Here is a 27,934-nt window from a genome sequence, read left to right as displayed (position 1 = left end):
AGCGAATAGAGAGAGACGAGAATGGTGGAGTGATAATAGTAGGAGCCGATTAGGGTTCCAACAATTTAGATCGGCGATTAGAGTAGGAGCCGATTAGGGTTCCTACAATTGGGAATGGGTGAGAAGGGAAATGGTGGAGAGAGAGATGAAAGTCAAATGAGGGGGGTTGGGGGTGGGTTATGTTTTTGTTTTTTTTTTGGTTTATTTTTGTGTTTATAATGACATTTAAGTGTAATTTTGTTGAATAATGGGGTAAAATTCTATGTCCAAAAATGGAAAATTCTAAATGTAACTCTAAAACTGGGACGGACTTTTTTGGCAAAATGTCACTCTAAAACTGGGACGGAGGAAGTAATACTATTCCCTTCGTTCCTATTTTTGGATCTCTAACTAATACTCAATCACTTTTTCTCTCACAAATTAAATTAAATATTCAAATATCTATCTCTCAATTTTAATACTTAAAATCACTTTTCTCTCCGATTAAACACAACCAACAGTTTCTAAAATCTCGTGTCGACTAAGAAATATGTCATATTAGCCTAAACGAATGGAGTATAATTTAACGGTCTATACATACTCCCTCTCTCACAATAAATAAGAAACATTTGCTTTTCGATATGTAATTTTATATAGTGTTGTTTTGTGAGTTAAGAGCATCCACAATAGGGAGGATGTCTCAATAGCCTAGCACACGGACATCCCAAAAACACCTCCTGCCACATCATAAGGGCATCTCACTGCACTGCCACGTCATAAGGACATTCCACTGCACAATAATAGCCTAATACTAGGACTAGTCGACGTCCTAGCCAATAAAACAAATTGAAAACTACGATTAATTCATTCTAATTGTTGGTGTTTATCAAATATAAAAAAAATGAAGTGCAATGAGTTGTAAATATTGAGTATAAATAAAAAAGATAAAAAAATTAAAAAAATCGGGACGTTCGTACTCTTGTCTGTCGCCTGACCACAATAGCCGACGATAGGACAGACAAGGGGACGGACGCCCGCCAAATACGACGGACGACCTCTCGTCCGCTCCGGACGTCCACCATCCACTAGACGGTTGCAATAGCGGATGTTCGCGACAGACGAGCCGCTAGACGATCACTCGTCTGCTGGAACGTCCGCTATCGTGGAGTATAAGATAAAGTAAAGCAAGAGATACGGAAAACAAATGGATTGAGCCTGCGAGTATATAACAATAATAATACCAGATGAAGTCCAATTATTCTCACGAGTACTCAACACTCTAAACTCTAAAGTCTAACCTCTCTCTTCTTCTACAAACACTCTCGATCTCTAGAGAGATTACATGGCAGAAACTGCACTCACATTCCTGCTTGGAGAATTGCGCGATACGCTTAAATGGTACAACGATCTGCTCTCCGGCTCCCAAGCCGATTTCGATCTGCTCAACCGCGAACTCAACCTCATGAAGGAATTCCTCCGCGACGCCGCCGACCGACGGGAGGAGAAAATGTTCAAGGAGATCGAGCAGCAGATCCGCGACGTCGTTTACGAGGTCGAAGACACAATCGACAAGTGGCTCACTGCCGCCAAGGGAAAGTCCACCGTCAGCCGCTTCACCACGAAGAAATTCAGCTTGGCCAAAGAGGTTAAATCCCTCAGAGACGACAGAGTGCAGCCCGTGCTCAACCTCATCAGAGACAATTTCGCCGCCCTCGCCTCCGCCCCTCCCCCCGCCCCCGATCAACACCAATCCAGGCATAAAAAGGTAAATTCACACTTAATATAGTCTATTATTACTTGCTTAGATTAGATCTGTGTGTGTGTGATTGGATCGTCGATGATCCGATTGTTGCAGGAAAAACTTTTCCCCAATTATTTTATTTTTAATAATTTTGTTGCAGCTAAACGCTTTTCCTGTATCTTATACACAAAACGACGACCATACACATTTTTTAGTGTATTGACCAACAATAATTTTGTTGTTTTGGATAAAAAGTTTATTGAAAAATGTGGTATTTATTGCGGATTGGTCTGGTCTCTTAATTTATAAGAGCATCCACAATGGTGCGCCGGCGCTAGGCGGTGCGCTAGGCGATCTATTGCAACCTCCCAGCCATTTCCGGAATTAAAAACCGCCTAGCGCTCGGCGGTTCCGTGGCGCTAGGCGGTGTGCTAGGCGATCCGCTAGGCGGTGCGCTGGGCGATCCGCTCGGCGCTATTGCAGCGCTCCGGATCGCCGAGCGCATCGCCCAGCGGATTTTTTAATTTTTTTTTATTTAATGTTTTTTTTTGTAAAACTCATTCTTGGTTGTTTCTCTTTTATAGAGACATCCGTGAATGTTTTATGTTCCACTTTCGATGTGGGACAAACTCGTTCTTGGTTGTTTCTCTTATATAGAGACATCCTTGAATGTTTTATGTTCCACTTTCGATGTGGGACAAACTCATTCTTGGTTGTTTCTCTTTTATAGAGACATCCTTGAATGTTTTATGTTCCACTTTCGATGTGGGACAAACTCATTCTTGGTTGTTTCTCTTTTATAGAGACATCCGTGAATGTTTTATGTTCCACTTTCGATGTGGGACAAACTCATTCTTGGTTGTTTCTCTTTTATAGAGACATCCTTGAATGTTTTATGTTCCACTTTCGATGTGGGACAAACTCATTCTTGGTTGTTTCTCTTTTATAGAGACATCCTTGAATGTTTTATGTTCCACTTTCGATGTGGGACAAACTCATTCTTGGTTGTTTCTCTTTTATAGAGACATCCGTGAATGTTTTATATTCCACTTTCGATGTGGGACAAACTCATTCTTGGTTGTTTCTCTTTTATAGAGACATCCTTGAATGTTTTATGTTCCACTTTCAATGTGGGACAAACTCATCCTTAGTTGTTTCTCTTTTATAGAGACATCATTGAATGTTTTATGTTCCACTTTCGATGTGGGACAAACTTATTAATTATGTAATTTTTTTTAATTAATGTACTTTTTAAATTTTATTAATATTTGTGAATTTTCTCGTTTTTGTGGCGTAAATTTAATTCCGTATATTGTGTGATTGTTAATTATTTCATTTTGTATATATTTGTTAATAGTGATGTGGATAGTATTATTAATGTTTCCCGTATATGTCTCGTAAATTAAATTCCGTATATTGTGTGATTGTTAATTATTTCATTTTGTATATATTTGTTAATAGTGATGTGGATAGTATTATTAATGTTTCTCGAATATGTCTCGTAAATTAAATTCCGTATATTGTGTGATTGTTAATTATTTCATTTTTATATAATTGTTATTAGTGATGTGGCTATTGATGTGACTGGGCTATTTATGATGTGGCTAGGTTATGGCTGGGCTATTTATGATGTGGCAGGAGGATTTTTAGTGCTGATGATGTGGCAGTGGCTAGGCTATGGCTGGGCTATTGCTGGGCTATTCCTATTGTGGATGGCCTAATGGGATATTGACATCTAATTTCTGGATTTTTTTCAAAAAATTGTTTTCTCCCACAAATTTTAAACTTAGCATATAATATCATTAATTTAAATAGTTGTTCGAATGTTTTCAACAGCGAAAAAATCCAGTACATTTCATTTGTTATTATAAAATATGATTACCACTTAAAAATACTAATAGTTATGTGATTTCAAAGTCTTTAGAAGTCTATCCATCTCATTTAATGTAGTAAGGTGGTAAAAATACAACTACTATTTAAATTCGTGATACTATAGGATTCAAAGTTTGTGGGAAAATAAATTTTTGAAAAGTTTCGTGAGATTAGAGGTCAATATCCCTTTATCAATTAGAGAAACAATAGATGTTCATTCAGAAAATTTCTGACTCACAGCGCTTGTTTTATACAGCATGGCACTAATGTCTAACGTATCAAAATTTAACTTTTGCTCAGGATCAGTCCATCAGACGAGAAAAAGTGGTGGGTTTCAAAGACGAGGAAGCAACGCTATTAGGTTATCTCATGGATGAGAAGGAGAAGCTTGATGTCATCTCCATCATCGGTATGCCTGGCTTGGGGAAGACAACTCTGGCGTGGAAGATTTTTGAGAATGAACAGATCTGTTTTGAGTTCCCAATACGCATTTGGGTTTATGTTTCTCAAAGGTTCAACAGTCGGGATGTGTTTCTCAACATTCTGAGAAAATTCACTAGCAACGACATGTCTGGCCTTAGTGATGAGGAGTTAGCCCAGTCAGTTCGTGTGTGCCTGTCCAAAGAGAAATTCTTGTTGGTAATGGATGATGTGTGGAGCCCTGAGGACTGGCAAGTCATAAAAACTGTACTGCCTAGTAGCAATAAATTGAGTAAGGTCATGATCACGAGTCGTCTGAAAACTGTTGGTGAACGTGCTAAAGTTGGCCACTTCACGGAGCCCCACAATCTGCGTTTCTTCAAACTGGAGGAAAGTTGGGAACTGCTCCAATTGGAGGTATTTGGGAACGAAGAAGGTTGCTACACTGACCAGTACAGGGAGTTGGTAGACATTGGAATGAAAATAGCTGCCCAGTGTCATGGAGTGCCTTTGACAGTTGTGGTGGTTGGAGGCATTCTTGTAGATTTATTTGTCAAAACACATGTATCCCATCTTCTGAAAAAGTTTTGGGATGATGTGTCTGATAATGTGAGCAAGTTTGCGCAGAATAACGAGGAGAAGCGCATATCAGAAGCTGTTGAGTTGAGCTACAAAACATTGCCCGATCACTTAAGAGAATGCTTTCTCTATATGGCTGTGTTTCCTGAAGAACACGTGATCCCAGCTTGGATGCTGACACGCATGTGGATTGCAGAAGGATTCGTACTGCCTAAACAAGGAAGTTTGGAGGAAGCTGCAGAGCAAAATTTAAGTGATCTTGTCGGTAGGAACTTACTCATGCTTGATCATAAAAACCTAATGGGTGAAATAAAAACATGTCGTGTCCATGATATGATTCGTGAATTTTGCAAAAACATAGCTGTGGAGCAGAAGTTATTCCAAGAGATAAGGAAAAATAAGGGAGTATTTGAACCTCCTGTTTCTGAGGTCCAGAAGTTCCACCGTCTTTGTTTCCATTCCGATCTCCCCACATTCTTCTCTAAAAAACCAAAAGGTCCTCATGTTCGTTCCTTCTTATGTTTCTACAAGGAGCCTGTAAACTTGGAAGACAAATACCTACCATCAATTCCAGATGCCTTCGAGTTGCTCAGAGTTTTAGAGTCAATATCCATCAGATTCCGTCAATTTCCTGCAAAGGTGACCAAATTGATTCATTTGAGGTATGTCACTCTATATATTGAGGAATTCTCTATTCTTCCGGAGCCCCTCTCCCAGCTATGGAACCTACAAACTCTTATTGTGGAGACAAAGTCCCGTTCCATTACCATGAAGGCAAATATATGGAAGATGTATCGTCTGAGGCATCTCAAGTTGAAAGCAGCCATAGTCTTGGACCCAAAATGGAATGGTGAAGGTGGCGAAAACCTCCAAACACTCAGCAGATTGGCACCCGAATCTTACACAACAAAGGTTTCTGAAAGGGCCTGCAATCTCATTGAATTGGGAATTCGTGGTAAACTAGCCACTCTTTTTAGTGACATGTCCATGGAAAACTTGGGTTTTCTTGAAAAGCTGAAGCTGATGAATGATGTACCTACTGACTCTGAACCTCTCCCTCGCCTCCCTCAGTCAAGTTCCTTCCCTCCAAATCTCAAAAGGTTGACATTGTCGAAAACATTCCTTGATTGGAAGCATATGTCCACATTAGCTGAGATCCAAAGCTTGGAGGTCTTGAAGCTGAAAGAGAATGCATTCACTGGAACCTCCTGGAATGCTGCTGCTAGCGTTTTCGAAAATCTGCTAGTCTTGGTCATCATAGATGCAGATATAGTTTTGTGGGTGGTTTCAACTGACAGTTTTCCTCGTCTTAGCTCTGTTGTCCTTAAGAACTGTGACAAACTAGAACATATTCCAGTTGAGTTAGGCCAGAAGTTGAAGTTTATGGAGATTGAGCGCATTCACAGATCAGCAGTTGAATCAGCCAAGAGGATCGAGGAGGTAAAAAGGGAGGAGGAAGAGCGGAGACCCAAAGAGCGGGTTCAGTTCAAGCTCCAAATCGGCCCTGGATGTGGGAGGGGACCTAACTGATTAAGAGAAATACCATCCATCTTTACTAGGTACTATGTGTGATTGTTGTTGCAGGATGTTTATGAGCTTGTTAGTATATGTATTGTATATACATTGAGTTTTACTGCTGATGGGTGTTTAATCTATGCAGATTAAAGTTCAACGGAGACGCTCAATTTCTTTCGGCGGTTGCAGACCGATGTGTTGTTTGTTAGTTCACTGATGCAATTTGACATGGTTTGAGGTTATGTTTGTTTTTTACAATGTTTGTTGTATTCTCTACTTTTGATATTGTCTGATCTGGAACTCTAGTTCGGAACTTAATGTGAGTTATGTTGTGAGCTTCGTCTCACACCAATAAATTAAACAACTTTTGGTGTAAGCTATTTATAAAAATTGAGGAATGTGATGCTTTCTTAACTTGGCCATGCTACTATATAACTTGTATAGCAGGAAAGTGAAAGTTTGTGATCAATGTTATCCATTTTGAGAGGCCACACCCGGATTGTTAGTATGAGAAAGTACTCGTTTCGTTTGGCCCACGTAGAGTAAAAATCCAAATTTGAGTTTTGATTTAAAGGAAAATTGCATTTAAATAATATTTTTTTATTGTTTTGGTTATACTCATTAATTTTTAAAATAGAGAATTAAATTTTAACTTTTGTACCTTTCGTAATTGTCTCATGCCATTAAAATTTTGATGAAACTAGTATTATAGCCAGTGCTATGTGTGGGACATAATATTTTTCAAATAATGATGATAAATTTTAAGGTAAGTAGATTTTTAAGGCCAAAGAGTACGAGCTGGTTAGATTAAGATATACAAATAAAGAAAAATATGCTACTAAGGATCAATTAGGAAGAAATCATATAATTTGAATAAATAAGTAGTTCTAATAATTTTGAAGGTTAATATATACAAATAAAGAAAAATGTGCTACTAAGGATTAATTAGGAAGAAATCATATAATTTGAATAAATAAGTAGTTCTAATAATTTTGAAGATTAATATATACAAATAAAGAAAAATGTGCTACTAAGGATCAATTAGGAAGAAATCATATAATTTGAATAAATAAATAGTTCTAACAATTTTGAAGATTAAGATATACAAATAAAGAAAAATGTGCTACTAAGGATCGATTAGGAAGAAATAATATGATTTGAATAAATAAATAGTTCAACAACTTTGATTAACTAAATATAGATGTTCACCGATAGGAACAAAAACTTAGAAAAATAATAAACTAGTACTCCCTCCGTCTCACTTTAAGTGGAACATTTCTATTCCAACATTAGATTTTATGTAGTGTTATTTTGTGAATTAAGTGGAGAGAATAAAGTAAACTAGAGAAAAAAATAAAGAGAATGATGTTTCTATTTTTAGAAATGTTTGATTCACTTAGAGTATGGACATAGAGAGTAAAAAACTTTTTTTAAACAAATCACCCTGACTATCATCGTCATCTTTACTATCATTTTTACTAACAGAAGAGTATATATACTCCCTCTGTCTCGTATGAATAGACCATGTTTCAGGAACTGTTCAAATTCCTCCGCTGCAATTTATTCTAGAGAGAGTAGGAAATGACGAATTTGGCTTACTTGGCTGCTGTCAGGCGCAAGATCAGGTCTCGTCTAGAATCTTCTAATATTTCTCGAGAAATCGTAGGAATGGCAGTGTAGGAAATTGAGAGGTTCGAAGAAATGGCGAACAGAATGCTGTGGGGAAGCAGGAGAAGTTGGAACAAAGAAATCAGAGCGACAATAGACAAATTTAAAGGTGCGATGCAGTCCCATCTCTCAAAATCTGGAAGCAGTGGGAATTTCGCGGAGGAAATAAAACTAGAAATTCATTATTTTGCCGAAAGAGTGAAGGTTAATGCCTCATTGTAGGTTTCATTATAGGTTTCACCGTGTATTTTGATCCTCATTGTTATTCACATGGTGTGGATTGGAATTCGAGCTTTTGGATTTGCAGAAAATGAATTTGACGGCGGTGAAAGAGGGAAATGAGGTGATGAAAATTAATTTGTATTGATTCTCAGCGAAAAAAATTTGTTCCATATTTTTCTTCTTATGGCTGATTTTGTGTTGCTTATGTTGGACGGTTACTGTGTTAGATTCCTTGAATAAGCGTTGCATCTTCTTGGAGCATGTCGTTGGCCTCATCGGCCTGCAGAATGTTCAAATTGTACGCGATTGAGCCGAGGTATGACTCTAGCTTTGTTTCTGTTGTTTAATAGTGTGAGTTTTAAGAATGAGTAGATTGAGTTTTATGTCAAAGTGGAATGTGTTTGGTTAATGAAGTCTACATTTCTAGCTGTTTCTATGGTATTGCTTACTAATTAGTACCAGAATTAATGCAGTATCAAAACAGATATGTTTTTTGGTCATTCGATTAGGGTGTATGCTCATATATAATCTGATCTCTGTATAGGACAGATTGTAGGACAAAACCTTGACTATAGAGAAAACTTTGACAATGCAGTTGCAGAAATGAGAGTACTGGGTAAAATTTGGCAACTTATTTTCCTTATTATTTGGTTTGGGCCATCTATCTGTGTCTAAGCGTTTTCTTTCTGCTGACGTGAAGCTGAATTACTGTCTTCTGGTGGTCCATGTTGGTGGTTTGTTTGTGGCAGCAAAGGGTCATGATCCACAGGTATGCTAATTCAAATGGAGGGTTTAAGGCCTTTCTGTTATTACCTATCATTTATACAAAATTATGAGATCATTCCATTTAGTTTGTCCTCATATGGTTTCACAATTAGATCCTTAATTGATTTTAGAAGTGTGCGTACATTACATGGTTTGTAGAGGTAATTGCATCTAACTCTTGTATCCTGTTGCAAACAACCATTCCCGGAGATAGTTGCAAAAGCTGAAAGAGCTCTAATCATTTGATGGGTGCTTCTCTCTTGCAAACGTGTTTTGGTATATATGCATCTCTCATTTTCACTTTCACTTTTTACTTTCTCATCCACATAGTATAGCTTAGAGTTTCCTGAGATTTTCGTGTTAATTCGTTATCTTTCCATATATTCCTAATGTATCCTTACTATGGCCTTTGGGAATCTTGGATGTTGTTTAAGTATCTTCACTATAGTTGTTCTTCATTTGATTAGATTCCTAATACAATTGCCTTAAGCTTGAGCCGTTTTCCATGTCAATATGAGCCATCAAATGTTAAATAAAAAAAGTCAAGCTGAGTTTGTTTAAACTACTAACAAAATCTTGTGCCAATTCAGTAGAATCTCATAGCAAATTTGGATCGAGGACCGCCATTATATGCCTGAAAGATGGTTCGACCCCCAGAAAATATCCTCAGACACCAGGTATTCGTTCAAAGCTCCCACTATGATGTTGATATTGAACCAGTAAGGTTTACTTAGCTATCTGTTTTACTTAACCGATACCTATTGTGAACAAGATTCCTCTCGATTTCAACTCAGAAACACAGTGTTGTACATCATATCTAGGATATATTCTTCTCCCTTTTTTCACCTCGCCAATATATACTCTTGAGTCTTGTGCACAATTATTTACTTTTGTTTTTCTAATACCAGTCACATAAGAGAAGCTTCTTTGGCATTTCACTTGCATCCCCTTCTGCATCAATGCCTGCAACATCACGAGAAATGTTGCTTACTTGCTTCAGGTTGAACCCAAATCTGTTTTTGAGATGTATTATCTGATTCCATTTAGGCTTGGCAATGACTTGGGTGGGACGGTGTGAGATGGGTTATAATGTTAGAGGCAGACTGAAGCCTACCCGAAAGGCCGAAACTATACCTATACCTATATCTGCAACTGGATCACAACGTGTTGTTAGTGTAACACGGCTTATATAATCTTTGATCATGATCTAGATCAGTTAGTATTATATCCCATTTTGGATTCATTCTAATATTTTTATTAAGCTAGCTACTCTAGTGCTTTTCCTCCTGTTCCTCTTCTTTTAATAGTTTCCATTGAACAGTAAGTAAAATACTTGGACGTTGAAAAGGTGGGTGTTGGAGTGTAGATTTTAGAGACTAGTTTCTTTCCAGTAGTGTATTAGGTAAAACTACAAACTACTCAATTGCATGTTGGCAACTACTTAAAATATACAAGGGGGGCCGTGTTTACTTTTTACCTTCCATCGCCTTTCACCCAGTGAGCTAAGACCCCCCAAAAGTGTAACACATTCTAGACATAATACTATATCTTTGTAGATAATTTAACACATCTAAGCAAATATAATAATGAATCCTTGATGATTGAAGTAAGGAATACAAGACATTTTAATGAAATGCATTAAAACTTAACTTACAGGAGCCAAAACTTATGTTAAGTTACAAGACACCTCATGAGATTCACTCACAGTAAATCCATTCCATTATTTTAAGCTTACAGCTCAGATTTTGGCACATGAGCAGCACTATATGTATACCTCTGCCTCTGACATGCTAAAGTTTGAACGGCAATGGCATGATCAAAGTAATTGAGCATATATAATATGTATTAACCTTATTATGCCTCTCATCTAAAAATGAGATTAATTTATCATTCACTAAAGGTACAACTTGGTTCTGCATATGCCCTCTCTTATTGTTGCACTATACTTTTTTGGGCATGCCAAATCATACCTTTACACTCTGTAAAAAGGGATCTACTTGCTCTGGTAAAGATAGTCAAAAGGCCTTCAACAAACTAAAATATAGTATAACTTTAAGAGTTTTGAATGATATTTTATGATTAGTGGAGTCATATACCTATTATTTATGTTAACCCCAGTTTGGTGAAAAGCCCTGGTGGTTGGCCACCTTGCTTTACCATATTTGAGTCCGATTTAAGAAGATTGAAATGTGATAACAGATATGCACGTTCTTCTAGATGACTAGTCAAATATGTATCTTCTCAACATGAAAATATTCTAACATTCCAAACCTATACTAAGCCTAATCATGTGTAACTTCTCAACCTGATTCATGTTAGTACTTTCTTATTCTCACTATGTTTTCTTTTAACTTAGAATTATGACCAGGATTATTAAATTTGCATATATTAATTAAAAAATATAGCTTTATTATTATTATTATTATTATTAAATTAATAGTATCTTATATAGAGAAGCATAATTTCCAGACTTTAATATCACAATCAAGAGCAGCACTGTAGAGAAGGCAGGTGTTTGATGATGGATGAGAACAAGTATGCACCGTGATGCATTTGATAGGCCCTCGATGCCCTTCAAGAATCGCTAAACACTCATATGACGATTTCCCATTCCCTCTCCAGACCCTCACCGTCTGATCAGCCGAGCCACTGCAAACCACATGATCCGCAGCCGCAGCCAAGCACAGCACGGCCTTCCCATGCCCCCTCAGCGCCGCCACCGCTGCCATTCCACCGCTGCCGTCGCTCTTCCACGAGCATATCAATGCGTCCGAGGCACCAGAGTACAAAACCACCCCGTCCGCACTCATCGATAACGCATTGATCCCGGCTTTATGCTTCATCAATGTAGCATCCAGTGAGTAACCCTTCTGTTGACAATTGAAACTTAAAAAATATAATACAATTATCCCACATTAGTGTACAAAGAGAACTAAAATCACTATATAAGTCTCATGGGCCACTCCTCCTATCACCAATTGGTTTTAGGATGGAACCCATGGATTTCTATCACCTTCTCCCCTTGTCTCTTCCTCCACACCTTGATCTTCCCGTCGGAGGATCCCGTGTAGATGGCGCCGTCGCCTGAGAGGGCGATGGCGTTGACAGCGTCGTCGTGCGCGTCCGCCACGGACTCGAGGCATTTGAAGTCAGCGGTCCTCCATATCTTCAGAGTCCGGTCCCACGAGACCGAGTAGAGAAGCCTCTCGTCCCTCGAGAGAGCTAGCGCAGACACAGCGTCGATGTGGTGGACCCACGTCGACGTCTTGTGCCTCCTTACCCGGACATGGTTCCGGGGGAGCAGGAGCGTGATCGCTCTATCGCTCAGGGTCGGGAGCGTGGCAAGCTGCGTGATTCTCCGGTTGCCGGTGGTGTTGTCGACTCTCCACACTCGGATTTTGTGGTCTTGGTGGGCGGTGATGAGCTTGTCGGAGGAGGCTACGAGGGCCTTCACGGCCCCGTCTCCTGCGGAGGTCATGGCCTCGTCTGGCAGGGTTTGGTGGTGTGAGAGGGAGTTTAGGCTGGTGCGGTGGATTTGGCCGGAGGAGGAGCCCGTGAATAGGTGTCCCCCAGCGACGGCAAGGGCTGATATGTAGGAGGTGTGGCCCTTGAGCGTTGCTACGCACTGGTGGCGGAGCGGCGGGGTAGATGGTGGTGAAGGGCCATCGATGCTTGAGGTGCAAGTTTGGTGATCACTTGGCCACATTGTGATTTGATTACATTGAGAGAGAGAGAGAGAGAGAGAGAGAGAGAGAGGAGTAGAGAAGTATGAGTGAGTGAGCTGTTTTGGAGGTGCAAATTTAGAATGGCCGAACTTTGTTTTCTAGTGTTATGTTTTATTGTTATGGATTAGTATTACGTGTGTACGTCATATAGATATATAGTGGGAGCATAATTGAGTAACAGAGTGCCTCTTTTTTGGTTTTGAAAGTATGGTTGGGTTCATGCACTTTCTATGCAGTATCATAATGAGAAGTACTAAGTAGTACTGTATTTAACTAATCATGCACAAAGGATTCACTTATTTTAGTTGATAGCGTGTCTAAATATTACTATAGTCATTCCAACATGGAGTACATAAATAAGCTTATTTTATGTGTTGCTTGAACTGCATGAATAATGACTCTATACATTAGCTATGCCAACTCACTTGAGTGGACAATTAGATCATTAGTAGAAATGATGGGATTCAAAAAATCACTACGATTGTGAGTTGTAAAATTTAGATTTTATTTTCTTCTTTCCTAAATAACTGCTGTTTGTACAATGTAGACAGTCACAGACATATGGACGCTCCTCAAAGATTAAAAAATGCTAACTTTTGTAGACAAAATATAGAGGTTTTAGCAAGAATTTTTTAAATCATGTTTGATATTCGATTGTGGAAGACAAAGCCGTTCCCACTTCTCTGGCTGTATCCTGTTATATTTCACCGTCTCCCCCACTATTTCAGCTGCAACTTATGTTTTATATATACCACATGTGTTTAATAATCCTAATTACTGTTACACACTATATAAAATAATAATGTTGAATTAAGATTGTACCAATCAACTACTTCATACTATAAACTGTAATCTAGATTCTACTTGTAGCATCTAGCAAGGAGAAAAATCACAAAAGGTCATAGGAGTAACTCACAATGGTTAGACCAAATAGATCAATATGGCTCTTGAAAAATCATGCTATGGTTTAAGACTTGAGATCCAAACATAACTATTTTACCATTCCCAATAGGAAAGAAAGAATGCTACTACACTTAAATTATATGTGCTCTGTCCAATCCATAACATGCATTTTTATATTAGTCTTCGTTAATATTCATAAATGTTTTGACTAGATTTTGACAATTGAGTATCTATATGTTCCACATCCTATTGTCTCCATCACATATAAGTGCTGAGTCATTACCCTCTTTAAGTCCCTGTAGGTTGCAGAAGGAACCATACATATCTACTCTAACAATTATATATATATATATATACTCGCAATATCAACCAATAATTGAGGGTAAAATTCTTGTAAATATTTGTAATTCTACCATAAGGTTTTTAACTCTGAAGTAAGCAGCTTGGTACATGTCCAAGTCATTATATTTCAATTTGATTGAACTACTTTGCTCTTCAGTACCATTGCTCTGGGTCGAATTCATAGTCTTTAAACAATACATTGATCCTGAATTTAGACACAATTATTTGGAAGCTTACTAAAAAAAGCTAGTTGGTTTAGGTGAAAAATTAAAGGCATTGTAGCTAGGTTATAGAATGGCTTTTAATATTCGGATTGACCTAGTAACAATCCTCACCGAAAGTAGACCTCAAGGCCTAATATTTCATCTTATTCTAAAGATAGTTATGATTTCCAGAATCTACTTTCCATTATCCATAATTACCAAACTTCATTAATCTGCATCAATATCTTAATCTCACATCATGTGCATTTTCTGGTTTGCCATTATGTGTGAATATGGTGGGGTTAGATGAGCATTTTTGGCATATGCCTATTCACTCTTCCAGTCATTTTTGTTTGGATCTTTCAATCAAAGGGGTAACAATAACGCATAATTTACAAAAATAGGATGGTCCTGGTCTTGAGAGTCAGCACATGAGTCATAGATTAGTAGTTTTTTAAAAAATATTGCAGATTGATCGATCAAGGGTTAGTAGACGAGCTTGTTATTAGATTGGGAATTATTCAACGAACTTGTTCACGAGCTAGTTAACCAAATGCTGTCTCAGGTCGAGTATGACATGTATATATCATGAGTTTCACCGAACGAGCTCGATCAACAATTTTATTGAGCCAAAATTAAAAGAACTCTAGTGTAGTTGCTGCTGTGATGGGAATGGAGATTTCAGCCATGTGGTGAGTTCGGATGGTGTTGATATTTTCGCCTTTGTAAACGGAAACAGGTTTGTTGATCTTTACCGGTGTGTTTGTGGGGACAGGTTGGATTGTCTGCTGTTCTTCCAACTCTGCCAAAGAATCTTGTGTCTGCTAACTAGGCCTAAATAGAAAAATTTTCCAATAAGGGATTAATTTCACTGACCTTTCGAAATTTAGGATTCAATTCGTTGACCTTTCGTAATATGAGATTGAGACACACCAATTTTTCAGAATGGGGGATTTTTGTGATTTTATCTTCTTTTTTTATTATTTTCCATACAAAATATATATATTGACCAAACTATCCATTTATTAAATGTAGCATATCACCTCAGTTTCCTCAAACTCACGTTTCCCTTTCCAGAAGCCAAGAATCTGGTGGAGTATTTCTACTTTCCACAACATCAAGTAATGTGAACAATTAGATATTAAGCAGATTTCTAATTTGAAAACTAACCCTACTGATATGTAAGGATATAGTGTTGTTGCTCAGTTTCTTTCTACTGCTTAAGAAAAAAACAATAATATATGTATATACAGATAAATAACAACAATATATAGTTTAAAGCACAAACAAATACATAGTGTACAATAACAAGATGAGGGTGGGGAATGAAGGGGAGAGAGAAGGCGAAGGAGAGGATGTTATGGGCGAGCTTGAGGTTCAAAATTGGGGATTCATTATCAAGATTAACGATTAGCATAGGGAAGATGAAAAAACTAATTACAAAAAGAAATCTTATGTGGGATATTATGGTCAATTCATATATTTTGTGAAGGATTTAATAAAAAAAAGAAGAGAAAAAAAGAGAAAAAAAAAGAAAAAAACCCTCCTTCTGAAAAATTCGCATGCCTCGATCCTATATTACAAAAGGTTAGCGAATTGAATCCTAAATTTCGAAAGGTCAGCAAAATTAATCCCTTATTCCGAAATTTCTCGCCTAAATTTGATCCTCTTTTGCAACTAGGCACTCGATAATCACTCATCAAGTCTTTGTTAGCATACTTTTATTACAGTCTTAATACATTACTATCAATCATCCTAACTTACAAGAATATTAAAATGGTAAGATGGAACATAGTCATAAGTTTAGTGATCCAAAGCTCCTAAAACAAGCTTGGTCTGAGCTACTCTAACCTCCATCTGTTTGAGGTGAAGCCGCAGCTCCTCCGATCTCAGCTCGTTCCACTCCTTCTCCCACGCCGCCCCTTGCCCCGACTCAAATGCCTCTTCACCATACATCAACATCCTCCCCTCCATCGTCGCCACACTACCTTTAGCTCTCATCACTTTTGCGCGCCCCTTTTCTTCATTCCCCTGTATTGTTTTCGACAAATTGCAAGCACTCTGCTTCTCGTGAGGCTTCGAGAAGGTTATCTTGCTGTTTTTGTATTCCTTCTTCATTCTCTCAATCTTTTCCTGTAGCTGACTCCTGCTAGCATTTTTCTTGGTAAAATCGTGAAAGGCGTTCAAATACGAAATCGGGTCGGATTCGTGCTTAGACGTGTAATCGATCATCCCCTTCAAGATGACGATCTCATCCTCCTGGCTCCACAGTCTCTGGAGGAGATCGGACTTTTTCTCCCAGGCCTCCGTCCCCGCGGCGGAAGGGGCCTGCCGCTGCGGCGATGATATGGCGGACATCTGAGGATTTGATTTCTTTTGCGTCGTGATCCGTGTCTGGGTCTGTTCGACTTCAGAGTCGGAAACTTCATCGGAAAATCCTTCTTCATCTTCTTCGTTGGATTCCGATTGGGACTCCACCGGCGTGATAGGCTGATTACCCATCTTTTTTCACGAAGAGAAACTAGGGTTTGTGATAAATTTGGGCCAATTTCAATTTCAAATTCAGTATTTTCCCGCTTGTTTATAAGCATGTATTCACTATTAAAAAATAAGTATTCGTATTATTACAAAAACTGAAATTAAAAGGGAATAAACTTCACAAATTATGCATATAAATTCTAATCACAAACACACTTAACTGCTCCTTAAATCCCTTGCCAGATTTATGCATATGCATAATTTATTCCCAATTCTTTTTATGTTGAGTCTTCGTAATAATTATTTTTAGGACCCGTTCACTTTCTTAGATATACCAAGAAATAGGGTTAATTCTAGAGTAATTTTGTTGTTCATATTCCTTCGTTCATTTCAAGCGAGCCCTACAAAACTCACAGGGCCCGCACTGTTCACTTCAGAAATGCTCAATTTCAAATCTTCTTCCGGAGGTGGTTTTTATTTCTTGAAGCGGTGCTGACATCCAGAATTGGAGTTGAGATTACTTTTTTATCCTCGTCATTTTCACTTCACACATCAGTCATTTCCCCCCAAATCAATTTCAACATAGAAAATCCCTCAGCCCCTTCGATCCTCTCCCGGAGCGCGGGCGGGGGGAGGAGTGCCGCCGGAACGGAGAGGCGGCGGTGCTCGTGCGGCTTGGGGTTGAGGAGGATGTTGAAGACGATGGGTGCGCAGCACATGTGGGTGATGCGTAGATGGCATCGTACATCTCGGCGGGGGTGGTGGGAGCGGATGCAAACGTGGTGCTGACGCACGCCGCTTCGCCGCTTTTTTATGATTGCGGTCGCCATTGATGGTAAATTTAAAGAAAATGAAGAAAAGTGTTTGAGCTTTCTATGAAACCTTGCTTAGATTCCTCTTTGATTTGATAATTATTTTAGGAGTTTTATCATTGTTGAATGAATTTGTTGAATATGGGTTGTTTTCTTTACAAGTGAAATATCTCTCGCCCAAAAATTTCACGGATTATGCAAAAGCTATGAGGGCTTTTTAGTCTACTCATAAAGAAAAGAATAAAAATTAATTAATTCAGAACTTAAAAATTGTAAAAACATGACTATTTCTTATACACTGAACATTAGATTTGGGTTCTAATCCTGTGTGCCCCTCGTCACTAAATTCTCTCATGTTTTAATTCTCATCATCCCATATCAAGGAAACTGAACATGCCCTTATAATATACTAGGGATATTGGTTCCTATTCCCACAACTTTCAACTTGTCAAATAATATCACAAACTTGTCCAGATCCTTTGTCCTAGAGGTAATGAGCTTAAACATTATTGCATGAGGTGTCGAGTTCGAGCCCTCTTGACATCAGTTGTAATTTCCTCCTATATATAGTATAGGAGTTTATTTGTTAAAAAAATAATATCACAAACTTTACCTGAAATTTCGGTTATATTAATGGATTGAAGAGCAATTTTGGAGGATGTGCTTCAAGAAAAACTATTGAACAACTTCAAGAAAAACTATTGAACAACTTGAAACTCTCGAAGTTGTCGAGAAATTATGAAAAAAAAATCGTATCATGATATTATTTGCCAAAAAATTTCGTCGTTGTTATTTTCCACTAGCGAAAAAAAATTCGGTTATATTAATGGATTGAAGAGCAATTTTGGAGGATGTGCTTCAAGAAAAACTATTGAACAACTTGAAACTCTCGAAGTTGTTGTCGAGAAATTATGAAGAAAAAAAAATCGTATCATGATATTATTTGCCAAGAAATTTCGTCGGTGGAAAATAGCAAACTCAGGTAAAGTTTGTGATTTTATTTGTCAAGTTGAAAAATCTTGGAAAAAATCCAATTTTTTAAAAGTTACATAATATTTGAGTCCAATATCCCTATATACTATACTTTGCAAAATCAACTTATCTTACTAGAATTCTTAAATATTGTTGGCATAACATAGTAAGAGATGCATTAGAAACATCAGAAAATTCAAAAATCATATCAGCATTACTATACACAGTTAGACATGCCCACGGTTCGTAAACCGGCAGTTCCGGTTCGGAACCACCGGTTCCAGTTTCGAGAAATGTGGAACTGGAACCGAACCGTGAGGCTATTTCACGGTTTCGGTTTCGGTTCGAAAACCGGCGGTTCCGGTTCCGAACCGTCGGTTTTTCAGCGATTTTTTACGATTTTTTACGATTTTTCACGGTTCCTACTATATTTCACGATTTTCCAACGGTTTTTCACGGTTCCGTTTTGGAATCGGCGGTTCCGGCACGGTTTCGGTTCGTAAAATTTCGAACCGGAACTGACCCGTGGTTCAAAAAATGGCGGTTCCGGTTCAAGAAAAAAGTCACGGTTCCGGTTCGGAACCGGCGGTTACGGTTCTGCGGTTAACCGCTGGAACCAAAAACCTTGGGCATCTCTATACACAGTGATCCATAACTCCCAAAACAAGCTTATCTCACAGTCTCTTGCTCTTGCTATTTTCGTACTTGTTCTTTATTCTCCATGTGAATGCCGGCCGAACACAACTCCACGATAAGAGAACGAAGCACATAGACTCTAACTTGTCTTGCAACCGAATTCTGCTTACATGTACATGCATATTTTTCTTAATAAAATTTTGAAATAGATTCAAACTCAAAATTGAATCGGAGGGTTTCACAATTTTATCAATAAATATCTGCATGTGCATTTAAGCAGAATTCAGCTATAGGACAAGCTAGCTTCTCTCCGTACTTCTCTTATCCTGTAGTTGAGTCCTGCTACCATTCCCATCGACGATGGTCTTCTTCAAATCCATAGTAGCATACGAGTAAACTAGGGTTGTGGGTGTGAGAGACTTGTATCAATTTCTATATTTTTTCGAAATGTTATGCACCGAGTGGCTTCATTTTATGCACTAAACGAAAGATCTTTTCTTTTTGTAAAGATATTTATCTAAAATTAAAAAAAAAATAACCTTATTTTTCAGTATCTTAGATACACATGTCATAAATCAATTTATGGTTAAATATCTCAAAGTTATTGGAAAGATATTTTATAAATTAAATTTACACATTAAATGATATTACAATTAAAGATTATTTTGTTTAAAAAATTATTATGAATTCTAGAATAATCATTTTAAAAATAAATATCATTATTATCAGTTTTTATAATTTTTTAAATTAATAGTTTCGCTCAATTCACTGCGGAATGGTGCATGATAAGCATTCAATATTTTTTATTAGCATAAATATCTTTTGAGATCATTTTGTATTTTATTTATATACTTTTGGTTCATGAACTATATTAACATGATATTTAAACGTGTACGTATCTTTTTTTGTAACTTTAGTTTTTTCCTCTCTTATTTATTCATTTTTCTTATTATTTTTTCTTGTTAATTATTCTTTCTCATAATTAATAATTTGTTGCTATAGTTGTAATTAAAGAGAAAAATGAAGCAGAAAAATTAATAAAAATGAAAGCAGAAGAGAAAAAAAGATTTTTAAAAAATGATCTAAATTAATATAGTTCACTTTTAAATATTATCATTATTCTATTTCTATCACAGTTCCTCACAATGACGATGATACCGAAATTACCTTATAACTATTGACAATAATTTTGACCCAATATTAAAATTTTGGCATCGTCATCCCCTATTTAGTAGTCATCTTTCACTAAAATAAAAAGAGTAATAATAATAATGCCGATGATGAAACGCACGTGTTATTTTTTGTTACTTAATTTTCAAAATTGCAATTATATGCATACAATTTTACCATGTGCAAACTTTATTTACTCATACGATAGCCACGATATATTTTTTATCATAAATTATCTTCTAGAAGATTATCTATATTCCATTGTAGGAGTAGTAATTAATTGCCAAATAAAATAATTGGCATGATACGATCCATATCAACATAATTTCATTAAATAAGAGGGGCACTTTAGTCAAATGCAAATAGCGTTGAATGTTGATTTGAATATACACATAATGCTCGACAAATTACAATACCCCAAATCTTAATTCTTCTCACAATATTAATACCACATAAATCTCCACAATATCTTAATTTGCCATATTTCGCTAACTCTTTTCCTTGATATCAACAACTCCACATTCTCTCTCTCTCTCTATATATATCTCTATCTATTAGCCAAGAAACTAAGAAAGAAATGGACGGTGGATCATGGGCTGATCAGTGGGACACAACGGCGGATCCGACGCCGGAGAAGAAGAAGAGCGGCGGCGCCGCCGCGTACGGAAAGAAGGTGGGAGAAAAGACTAAATCGGCGGCCACCACCGGCGTCAAGAAGGTGAAGGAAGGGACATCTGTGGGGCTTCAGTGGATCAAAGAGAAGTATCAGAAAACTACTAAACGTTGATTGATTTTGGTTTTGTTTTATTTTTCCGACTATATTATTATACTAAATGAACATGATCATGCTATGTTGATTATATATATATATCACTTTTAATTTGGAATAAAATTCACTGATTATGTGAATTGGTGCTTATACATTTGTTCTTGTAAGTTTTCTTCTTCATTGAATTCGTGATGTGAATTATATTTATTTTGTTATTTTATGTTATAGTCTTGGTATTTGACTTGGCTGGTGGAATATTTGTGCGGCCAATTTAGGAATGTTGAAGTTTTCTTGTTAAACTCCATTTACAAAAATATTTTTTTTAAAACAATTTGTACCTCGATTGAATCAGTATATATCATGGTGTATTTGTGTCATATAAGTCAAACTTGATTACATAGCTTTGACTATATATTTCTTTTGATCGGGTATAATTTGTTTATTTATTTAAAAATTATTAATTCATCTCCCTGCACGATATTGATATCAAATCTACACAGCAATCGAAAGATAAATTAAGAACATGGAATCAAAATTTAAAAACGAAATTGAAATTTTTGTGGATGTATAGAGAGATATAGAGTTACGAATTGGACTTGTTAATTTGTTGTTGAATCGAGCCATTGTTTGTGTCGAGTTAGAGAGGGCTAGATGTTGAATGAGAAGAGGATTGATTAAGTTATAAAACCTAGTTTTAATTTTGAAACATCATTGGACGATATTGTTTATATCATTCAACATTTTGTCCATGTACTGTAGATTTTTTCGTCTGTCATTATCAGTTTCAATTTCACTTTAATTAGAATAGATGGATCATATTTTTTAAAAAAATTAGCCGAATCATTGTCCACCCATCAACAATCAGCTGATGCAGTCGGCCGCTCTAATAATGGGAGCAGAAATCAGTTTATCCTTCAGTAGCTGAAAGGCCTTCTTGCACTATTCATCAAAAATGAATTCCACTTCATTATGCAATAAATGAGTAAGCGGTTGAGCAATCTTCGCGAAATCCTTAATGAATCTTCTATAGAAGCCCGCATGCCCTAGGAATCCTTAGGAATCATCTCACCTCTTTCTGATTCGTCGGATGTGGCAATTTTGAGATCACATCTACCTTTGCTCGATCCACCTGTATTCCCCTCTCCGAGACTACGTGCCCTAGGACAATTCCTTCAGGGACCATAAAGTGGCATTTCTCGAAATTAAGGACCAAATGCTTTTCCTGGCACCTCCTCAACACTACATCCAAACTTGCCAAACAGGAGTCAAAAGAATTTCCATACACCGTGAAGTCATCCATGAAAATCTCGATGCTGTCCTCCAGTAGATCCGAGAAAATACTCATCATGCACCGTTGAAAAGTGTCTGGCGCATTACACAGACCGAACGACATCCTTCTATAAGCATACGTTCCGAAGGGACACGTGAATGTAGTCTTCTCCTGGTCCTTGGGATCCACATAGATTTAGAAGTATCCACTGTATCCGTCTAGGAAACAGAAATATTGTTTTCCTGCCAGCCTGTCCAGCATCTGATCAATGAATGGAAGCGGGAAATGATCTTTCCTTGTCGCTTCGTTCATCTTTCTATAATCAATACACATCTTCCACCCAGTAACAAGTCGAGTGGGAACCAATTCATTCTTATCATTCTTGACAACCTGAATCCATGATTTTACTCTACTGGGTCTAGCAGATGCGAGATCGAACAGTAAACAGCCATAATCATGCAGAATAGAAACAGAGAACTTCAGATCCACCAACACAGATTCAGATCCATATCCATAACTTCCAATCCCCGATTCAACTCCGAATCAAACCAACAAATCAACTAGATCTATCTGATCTCAGCTTCAAACGAACATTCAATTGCAAAAAGCATCCAAGAAACATGAGTAAATAGCATCATCAACATGAAAATAAACACCGGAGCTTAGAAACATAGAACTTCAGATCCCCCAACACAGATTCAGATCCATATCCATAACTTCCAATCCCCGATTCAACTCCGAATCAAACCAACAAATCAACTAGATCTCTCTGATCTCAGCTTCAAACGAACATTCAATTGCAAGAAACATGAGTAAATATCATCATCAACATGAAAATAAACACCGAAGCTTCATAAAACCAGAAATAGGCCGAGATCCAAAGGCGGAGTCGTCAATTCCACCATCAAAACCATTGAACTAAGCTAAGAAAGCATTAAACGGTTAGTCAGATACCATGATAGAAATCCATGTGTTCCATCTTAAAACCAATTGGTGATAAGAGGAGAGGCCAATGAGATTTATATAGTGGATTAAGCTCTTTGTGTACACCAATGTGGGATATTATTATATTCATTTTTATGTTTCAATTGCCAACACCCTATTTTTATGTTTCAATTGCCAACATAATCAAACCTCAATAAAGCTATAAAACGAAATCAGCCGGTTACGCTTGAACTCGGTGGAAAAGGTCCGGTAGTCGTTTTTGAAGATGTTGATTTTGACAAAGGTATGGAGCTTTCAAGAAACAAATCATGCCCATTTGGGAAGGATTGCACAACATATTTTCATGATAAAATCTCATCTCCAACAAATTTTCTCATTGTCTTCGTTATGTGTATTATGTATACAGCTGCGGAATGGGCTCTCTTCGGTTGCTTTTATACAAGTGGTTAAATATGCGGCACTACTTCTCGGCTTATAATCCATGTAAGTTTGTAGAATCGTGTATACAGAGAAATTGAATTACTAACTAGTTATTCTTTGTTGTTGCTTCACTGAAAACTTTAAACATTAGTACTAACATTTTGATGTTATACAAATGTACCAGGAAAGTTTTACAATGGTGCAAGAACATCAAGATTTCAGATCGTTACAAGCTCGGTCCTATTGTTAGCAGCGGACAGGTGAAATAGTATGCTTTTTCACAGCTCGTTAGTAATAACAGACGTTGAATTACCACATGAAGTTTCACATAGCTTGTTAGGACTACTCCAACAAGTTGATTCTACATCAAAACTGCTAAGAGTTTTGGTCCGTGTACTCAAATGCTCGAACGTCTAGATTGACAGACAGCGGTCTAACTCATTATGTGATGATGATGATGATGATGATGAAAATGTTACAGTACACAAAGGCATTGAAGTACATACAAATTTCTTCTTGATTTTCAGTTTATTTGGGTATAATTTGTCGTAATAATAAACTGGAACTGCTATATGTGTGGATTGTTTTAGCCTAGTTTTTGTAGACAACGTTTCTCTTTTTTCCAAGTTTTTCATTTTTATTTTCTCAAAGACGATACAATTTCGAGATAGAAATATTTTTGAATTGGTTGGAAAAATGTAGTAAGTATCAGTTTTGAAGGTTGTGATTTGGAATGAAATGGATTGTACGATTTTAGGTTGTCGTTTGATGAGTTGCGTGACGGTATAATGAGCTATTATAGAGATTAGAGAATATTGCATTAAAGAGAGAAGAAACAAATGAGATCGATACTTCCTCCAAAATGGGATTGAGGCAGGGAGTATATTTTAATAATATTTTAATATAAATTTGATAAAGTAAAATAGATATGATTAGACTATTATTAATAGAAAAATAGCACCCATTTCATTAGAAAAAATACTAAAAAATAAGACTAATTTCTGGGACTTAACAAAATGATTAAAGTAGACTAGTTGTATTTTTAAAGAAGAAGGAAGTATTTAAATATTTCATTTATCGCTTGTTTAGAAGTATTATTAAAATGAAATATGACTTGGGAAACTAGATTGATTATGCCTAATAATTGAAGCATCCTACTCATTAACTGGAAGTAATAAATGTTGAAAACGTTTATTTGACAGAGACGACACACCAAAGCTTAGCATATTATAGTCGATGGATATTTATCTATAAATTCCTATTAATCCCTAATCTAATAATGTTGAAAACGTTTTTTTGACAGAGACGGGGCACCAAAGCTTGGCATATCATAATTAATTGATATTTATCTATAAATTCCTAAACTCTCATCAAATTATTATTATTATTATTATTATTATTATTATTATTATTATTATTATTATTATTATTATTATTTTGCAATCAATCAAGATTTTAAATGCCTGATAACTTACTTATGTATCACTATCGGATATAAACCAAAACGACGTGACAATAATTCATAGAAGTCTAGCTATAACACCAACGGCGTCGGCCAAAACCGCAGTATCATCATTTCCCTGCTTCAACGCAGCATCCTTCGCCGCGGCCGTCGCACAGCCTCTAGCTCCTCCGCCAACGACTGCGGCCGCCGCTACGAGCTTTCCGTAATTGCGATTTTGCAGATACTCCGGCGCGATGAAGAGCTGATCCAAACCCTTGGCATACAAATTCTGGCAATTTCCGTAAATGCTCTTCAAATTCGGATTCCTCGCCGATAAGAAGAGATTATGAGCCCTGATTTTGACTCCTCCGGCGGAGTCCGTCGCGGCGTCGATGGCGATCTGCGCCAGCACCGCCAGATTCGCCGTCGCGCTGCGTGTATCCGAGGATTTCAATAGATTTACGCAGAGAGACGGTTGCCTGGTTTTGGCGCAGACGGTGCTGATTGCGGCGGCGGCGGCGTCTCCGCGGCGGAGGATATCGCCGGCGGTGAGAGAGAGGATGAGGATGAGAGAGAGTGAGGAGAAGGTGGCCATGATGTTGTAGTTTTTTTTTTTAATTAATTTTTGGTTGATTTTTTCTTTGGAGTCGGTTTCGTTATTTATAGAGTTTTTTAAAATTGGTAAAAGCGATTACTATCAAACTTTTCTAATGGCAGATTCGATTGATTATACTCATATTAAATGATAAAATATTGAATGGATTAGACCTACCATGTTGGCATGATGACATGGTATGTCAATTTGACAAGTGGAAATTGGTCCATATCATACTAATTAATGGAAAATTCACTTTTTTTTAAAAAAAAAAGAATAATTTCAAGTATGGTAATTGTTTCGGACTTTCCACATAATATACTTATATATATTTATATAGCCATATATACACTTATAATCCTCCTACATGAAAATTTTAAATATACGTTTATCTCTGGTGGAATAAAATTTATATATTCATTAAATATATTAGCTAGAAAAATATTTCTTATTTAGTTAGGTAGTTTTCTAAAGATTAGTAGAAGAGTCGTAGAATTAATCATGACTATGTGATTTTATAACTTATGATGAATCAAATATTGAAGATAATGCTTTCATTTTTTTTATATCTATATAGCTACTATTATTTAATATTTTTTATTATTACATGTCAAAATTCAATTGATTTTAAACAATTAAGAATTATTTTAAGAAAATATTATTCTTTATAACATAATAGCTAGAAGAAATTTTCTAATTGGTAGTATTAATTTATTTGATAATAATTTATCATTATTACTATAAAATCACGTAATTAATTAATTAAATTTCTCTACTTCCAAGCTGGACAAAATAAATATACTTTTAGCTTTTATTTTATAATGAATGTATGAATATTTCATTAGTGATATACGAGTATATATTTTAAAGTTAAAGTTTTAATTTAGGTGCATACACATATACATGAGAGGATCACAATTTTTGGGAGATTTTTTTATATTTCAGAATCATGAATAGATTTAGATTTACATCTATTTATTTCTATATATAGCTCCTTCATAAATCCACTTGTCAAATTGTCATTAAGTCCACTGAATATTTTCTCCGTATTAAATAGGTAAAAGCAAGTCAAAATACACTAATTCAGTGTATGTTCGTATTTTAAATATCGACATTATTGTTCTCTATAGTAAGTTTACGATATGATTTGATTTTCAAATTTCAAAACATAAATCTAATTTATTGCGCAATAAATCATACTCCTATATCATAGTACAGTAGTATTTATAATTTGCCCGTAATTGGATCAACAAGTTAGAATGTTGAACATTGACTATCATATGGAGTAGTAATTTATTTTGAAACTTAATGTCACGATTGTATTGTAAAAGTTTGATTATAATTATCGCATAATCAATGTTAAATCTCTAATAAAATCTATCTATACATATATAAAAGGGGAGTTTTGGGATGTTTTGAATAATAATTTTGTGCAAGGAAAGTAAATGCAATTAAGAAAAATTGAGGTGTTACTTAACAAAAATGCCATTGTGGTTAATTTAAATGCATATTTATAACTTTTAATCACAATTAAGTTATAGCTAATAGGGTTACAAAGAAATGGAAGTTGATGGGGTTACTTAATAGGGCATGATAACCGTACCTGGTTCAATTTGGAAACGAATAAAGGTTGGACTAGAACCTTTCATCGAGAAGAAGAAGTGAGGACGCATAAAATTTTTGGAAAGAAACATACAAATAAACGGTTTAGGGTTTAGTGAATTTTTATGTTTTATTTGAGTAGTAAAAGTAAACTAAACGTTGGTTGACTTGCAACTTTTGTTGCTCAATCTCTTACATTGTTTCACTATGTTTCTACTTCGTTAATTGTACATTATAATTTAAATGCACATATTAAATTATATGAATAAAATACAAATAATTTAATTTAATTTGTGGTCATATTTATTAAAAATATGGAAATGTACATTGATTTTATTTTTCAAACTTACTATATCCATATATTTTTTTCTATATTTATGTACAGTTTTCAATATTATCATTATATAATAAAATTTTCTTATCTCAAATTTGTGACACAAATTATTATAAGCTCATCATTTGTATATCACAACTTTATTTTAATAAAATTCACTACTTTAATCAAATGTATTATTTATATTTATTATTAAATACATTATAATTTTAGACCCCATATAATTTTATTATTTCAAAAAATATTTCATATTTGAAGAGAATAAAGTGGACCATGCATTGCACGAGTGTGATACTAGTTTGGTAAATATTTACTACTTTTATTAGTGATATAGTACTCCTGTTAAATGGTAAATGATCATCTTACTACTATAATACTAATAGTGATGGATCAAGGTGGGGTTGGGCGAGGTCGGTCGACCCCACTATTGGTCTGTGGTGATTGTGACGCCGGTAAACTCTATATATGAGTATTTGTAAATTTTGACGTCATATAGCAGATTCGATTCATACTCACGGCATCTCTGGTTCAGAAGAGAAATAAGTAAGAAAAT

General features: G+C 36.2%; 4 protein-coding genes and 1 long non-coding RNA gene across 9 annotated transcripts; 2 read left to right on the top strand and 3 right to left on the bottom strand.

Moving 5' to 3' along the window:
- Positions 1-1,227: 1,227 nt before the first annotated feature.
- On the top strand, positions 1,228-6,520 carry LOC121787980 (putative late blight resistance protein homolog R1A-10). 2 transcript variants are annotated; one of them, XM_042186836.1, is made up of 3 exons: positions 1,228-1,744; positions 3,893-6,150; positions 6,252-6,520. In XM_042186836.1, the coding sequence occupies exons 1-2, from the start codon at positions 1,322-1,324 to the stop codon at positions 6,119-6,121; spliced, it is 2,652 nt and encodes an 883-aa protein (XP_042042770.1). In that variant the 5' UTR covers positions 1,228-1,321; the 3' UTR covers positions 6,122-6,150; positions 6,252-6,520. The 2 variants fall into 2 exon arrangements, with proteins under 2 accessions (XP_042042770.1, XP_042042771.1); XM_042186837.1 differs by having other exon boundaries at positions 1,612-1,744; positions 3,329-6,150.
- A 900-nt stretch (positions 6,521-7,420) lies between these two features.
- On the top strand, positions 7,421-11,364 carry LOC121787983. Of its 3 annotated transcripts, none has more exons than XR_006047548.1 (6): positions 7,421-8,117; positions 8,224-8,312; positions 8,546-8,612; positions 8,697-8,765; positions 9,352-9,438; positions 11,231-11,364. It is a non-coding gene; the product is annotated as an uncharacterized LOC121787983 (long non-coding RNA). The 3 variants fall into 3 exon arrangements; XR_006047549.1 differs by lacking the exon at positions 11,231-11,364 and having other exon boundaries at positions 7,421-7,883; positions 7,997-8,117; positions 9,352-10,200; XR_006047547.1 differs by lacking the exon at positions 11,231-11,364 and having other exon boundaries at positions 9,352-10,200.
- Positions 11,150-12,737, bottom strand: LOC121787982 (protein JINGUBANG-like). Of its 2 annotated transcripts, none has more exons than XM_042186839.1 (2): positions 11,775-12,737; positions 11,150-11,598 (listed from the first exon to the last, which is right to left on the bottom strand). In XM_042186839.1, exons 1-2 carry the CDS (start codon positions 12,465-12,467, stop codon positions 11,206-11,208), a joined length of 1,086 nt encoding a protein of 361 aa, XP_042042773.1. In that variant the 5' UTR covers positions 12,468-12,737; the 3' UTR covers positions 11,150-11,205. The 2 variants fall into 2 exon arrangements, with proteins under 2 accessions (XP_042042773.1, XP_042042772.1); XM_042186838.1 differs by having other exon boundaries at positions 11,150-11,631; positions 11,775-12,731.
- Positions 12,738-15,737: 3,000 nt separating this feature from the next.
- Positions 15,738-16,436, bottom strand: LOC121786927 (probable transcription factor At4g00390). Its single transcript, XM_042185520.1, has one exon. The coding sequence runs from the start codon at positions 16,434-16,436 to the stop codon at positions 15,738-15,740; it is 699 nt and encodes a 232-aa protein (XP_042041454.1).
- Positions 16,437-24,926: 8,490 nt separating this feature from the next.
- LOC121786926 (pectinesterase inhibitor-like) lies at positions 24,927-25,445 on the bottom strand. Its single transcript, XM_042185519.1, has one exon. The coding sequence runs from the start codon at positions 25,443-25,445 to the stop codon at positions 24,927-24,929; it is 519 nt and encodes a 172-aa protein (XP_042041453.1).
- Positions 25,446-27,934: the final 2,489 nt, after the last annotated feature.

Source organism: Salvia splendens, chromosome 22 (genome assembly GCF_004379255.2).
Source record: "Salvia splendens isolate huo1 chromosome 22, SspV2, whole genome shotgun sequence".
Lineage (NCBI taxonomy): Eukaryota > Viridiplantae > Streptophyta > Magnoliopsida > Lamiales > Lamiaceae > Salvia > Salvia splendens.
The sequence above is the reverse complement of the archived record's forward strand: the minus strand, read 5'-3'. Positions and strand labels throughout refer to the sequence as shown.

Excerpts from the sequence above, each read along its gene's own strand:
- LOC121787980 (XM_042186836.1), top strand. The coding sequence starts at position 1,322 with ATGGCAGAAACTGCACTCACATTCCTGCTTGGAGAATTGCGCGATACG. Across the intron at positions 1,745-3,892 it reads ACCAATCCAGGCATAAAAAG|GATCAGTCCATCAGACGAGA; the intron begins GTAAATTCACAC and ends ACTTTTGCTCAG.
- LOC121787982 (XM_042186838.1), bottom strand. The coding sequence starts at position 12,467 with ATGTGGCCAAGTGATCACCAAACTTGCACCTCAAGCATCGATGGCCCT. Across the intron at positions 11,632-11,774 it reads GGAAGAGACAAGGGGAGAAG|AAGGGTTACTCACTGGATGC; the intron begins GTGATAGAAATC and ends AATTGTCAACAG.
- LOC121786927 (XM_042185520.1), bottom strand. The coding sequence starts at position 16,436 with ATGGGTAATCAGCCTATCACGCCGGTGGAGTCCCAATCGGAATCCAAC.
- LOC121786926 (XM_042185519.1), bottom strand. The coding sequence starts at position 25,445 with ATGGCCACCTTCTCCTCACTCTCTCTCATCCTCATCCTCTCTCTCACC.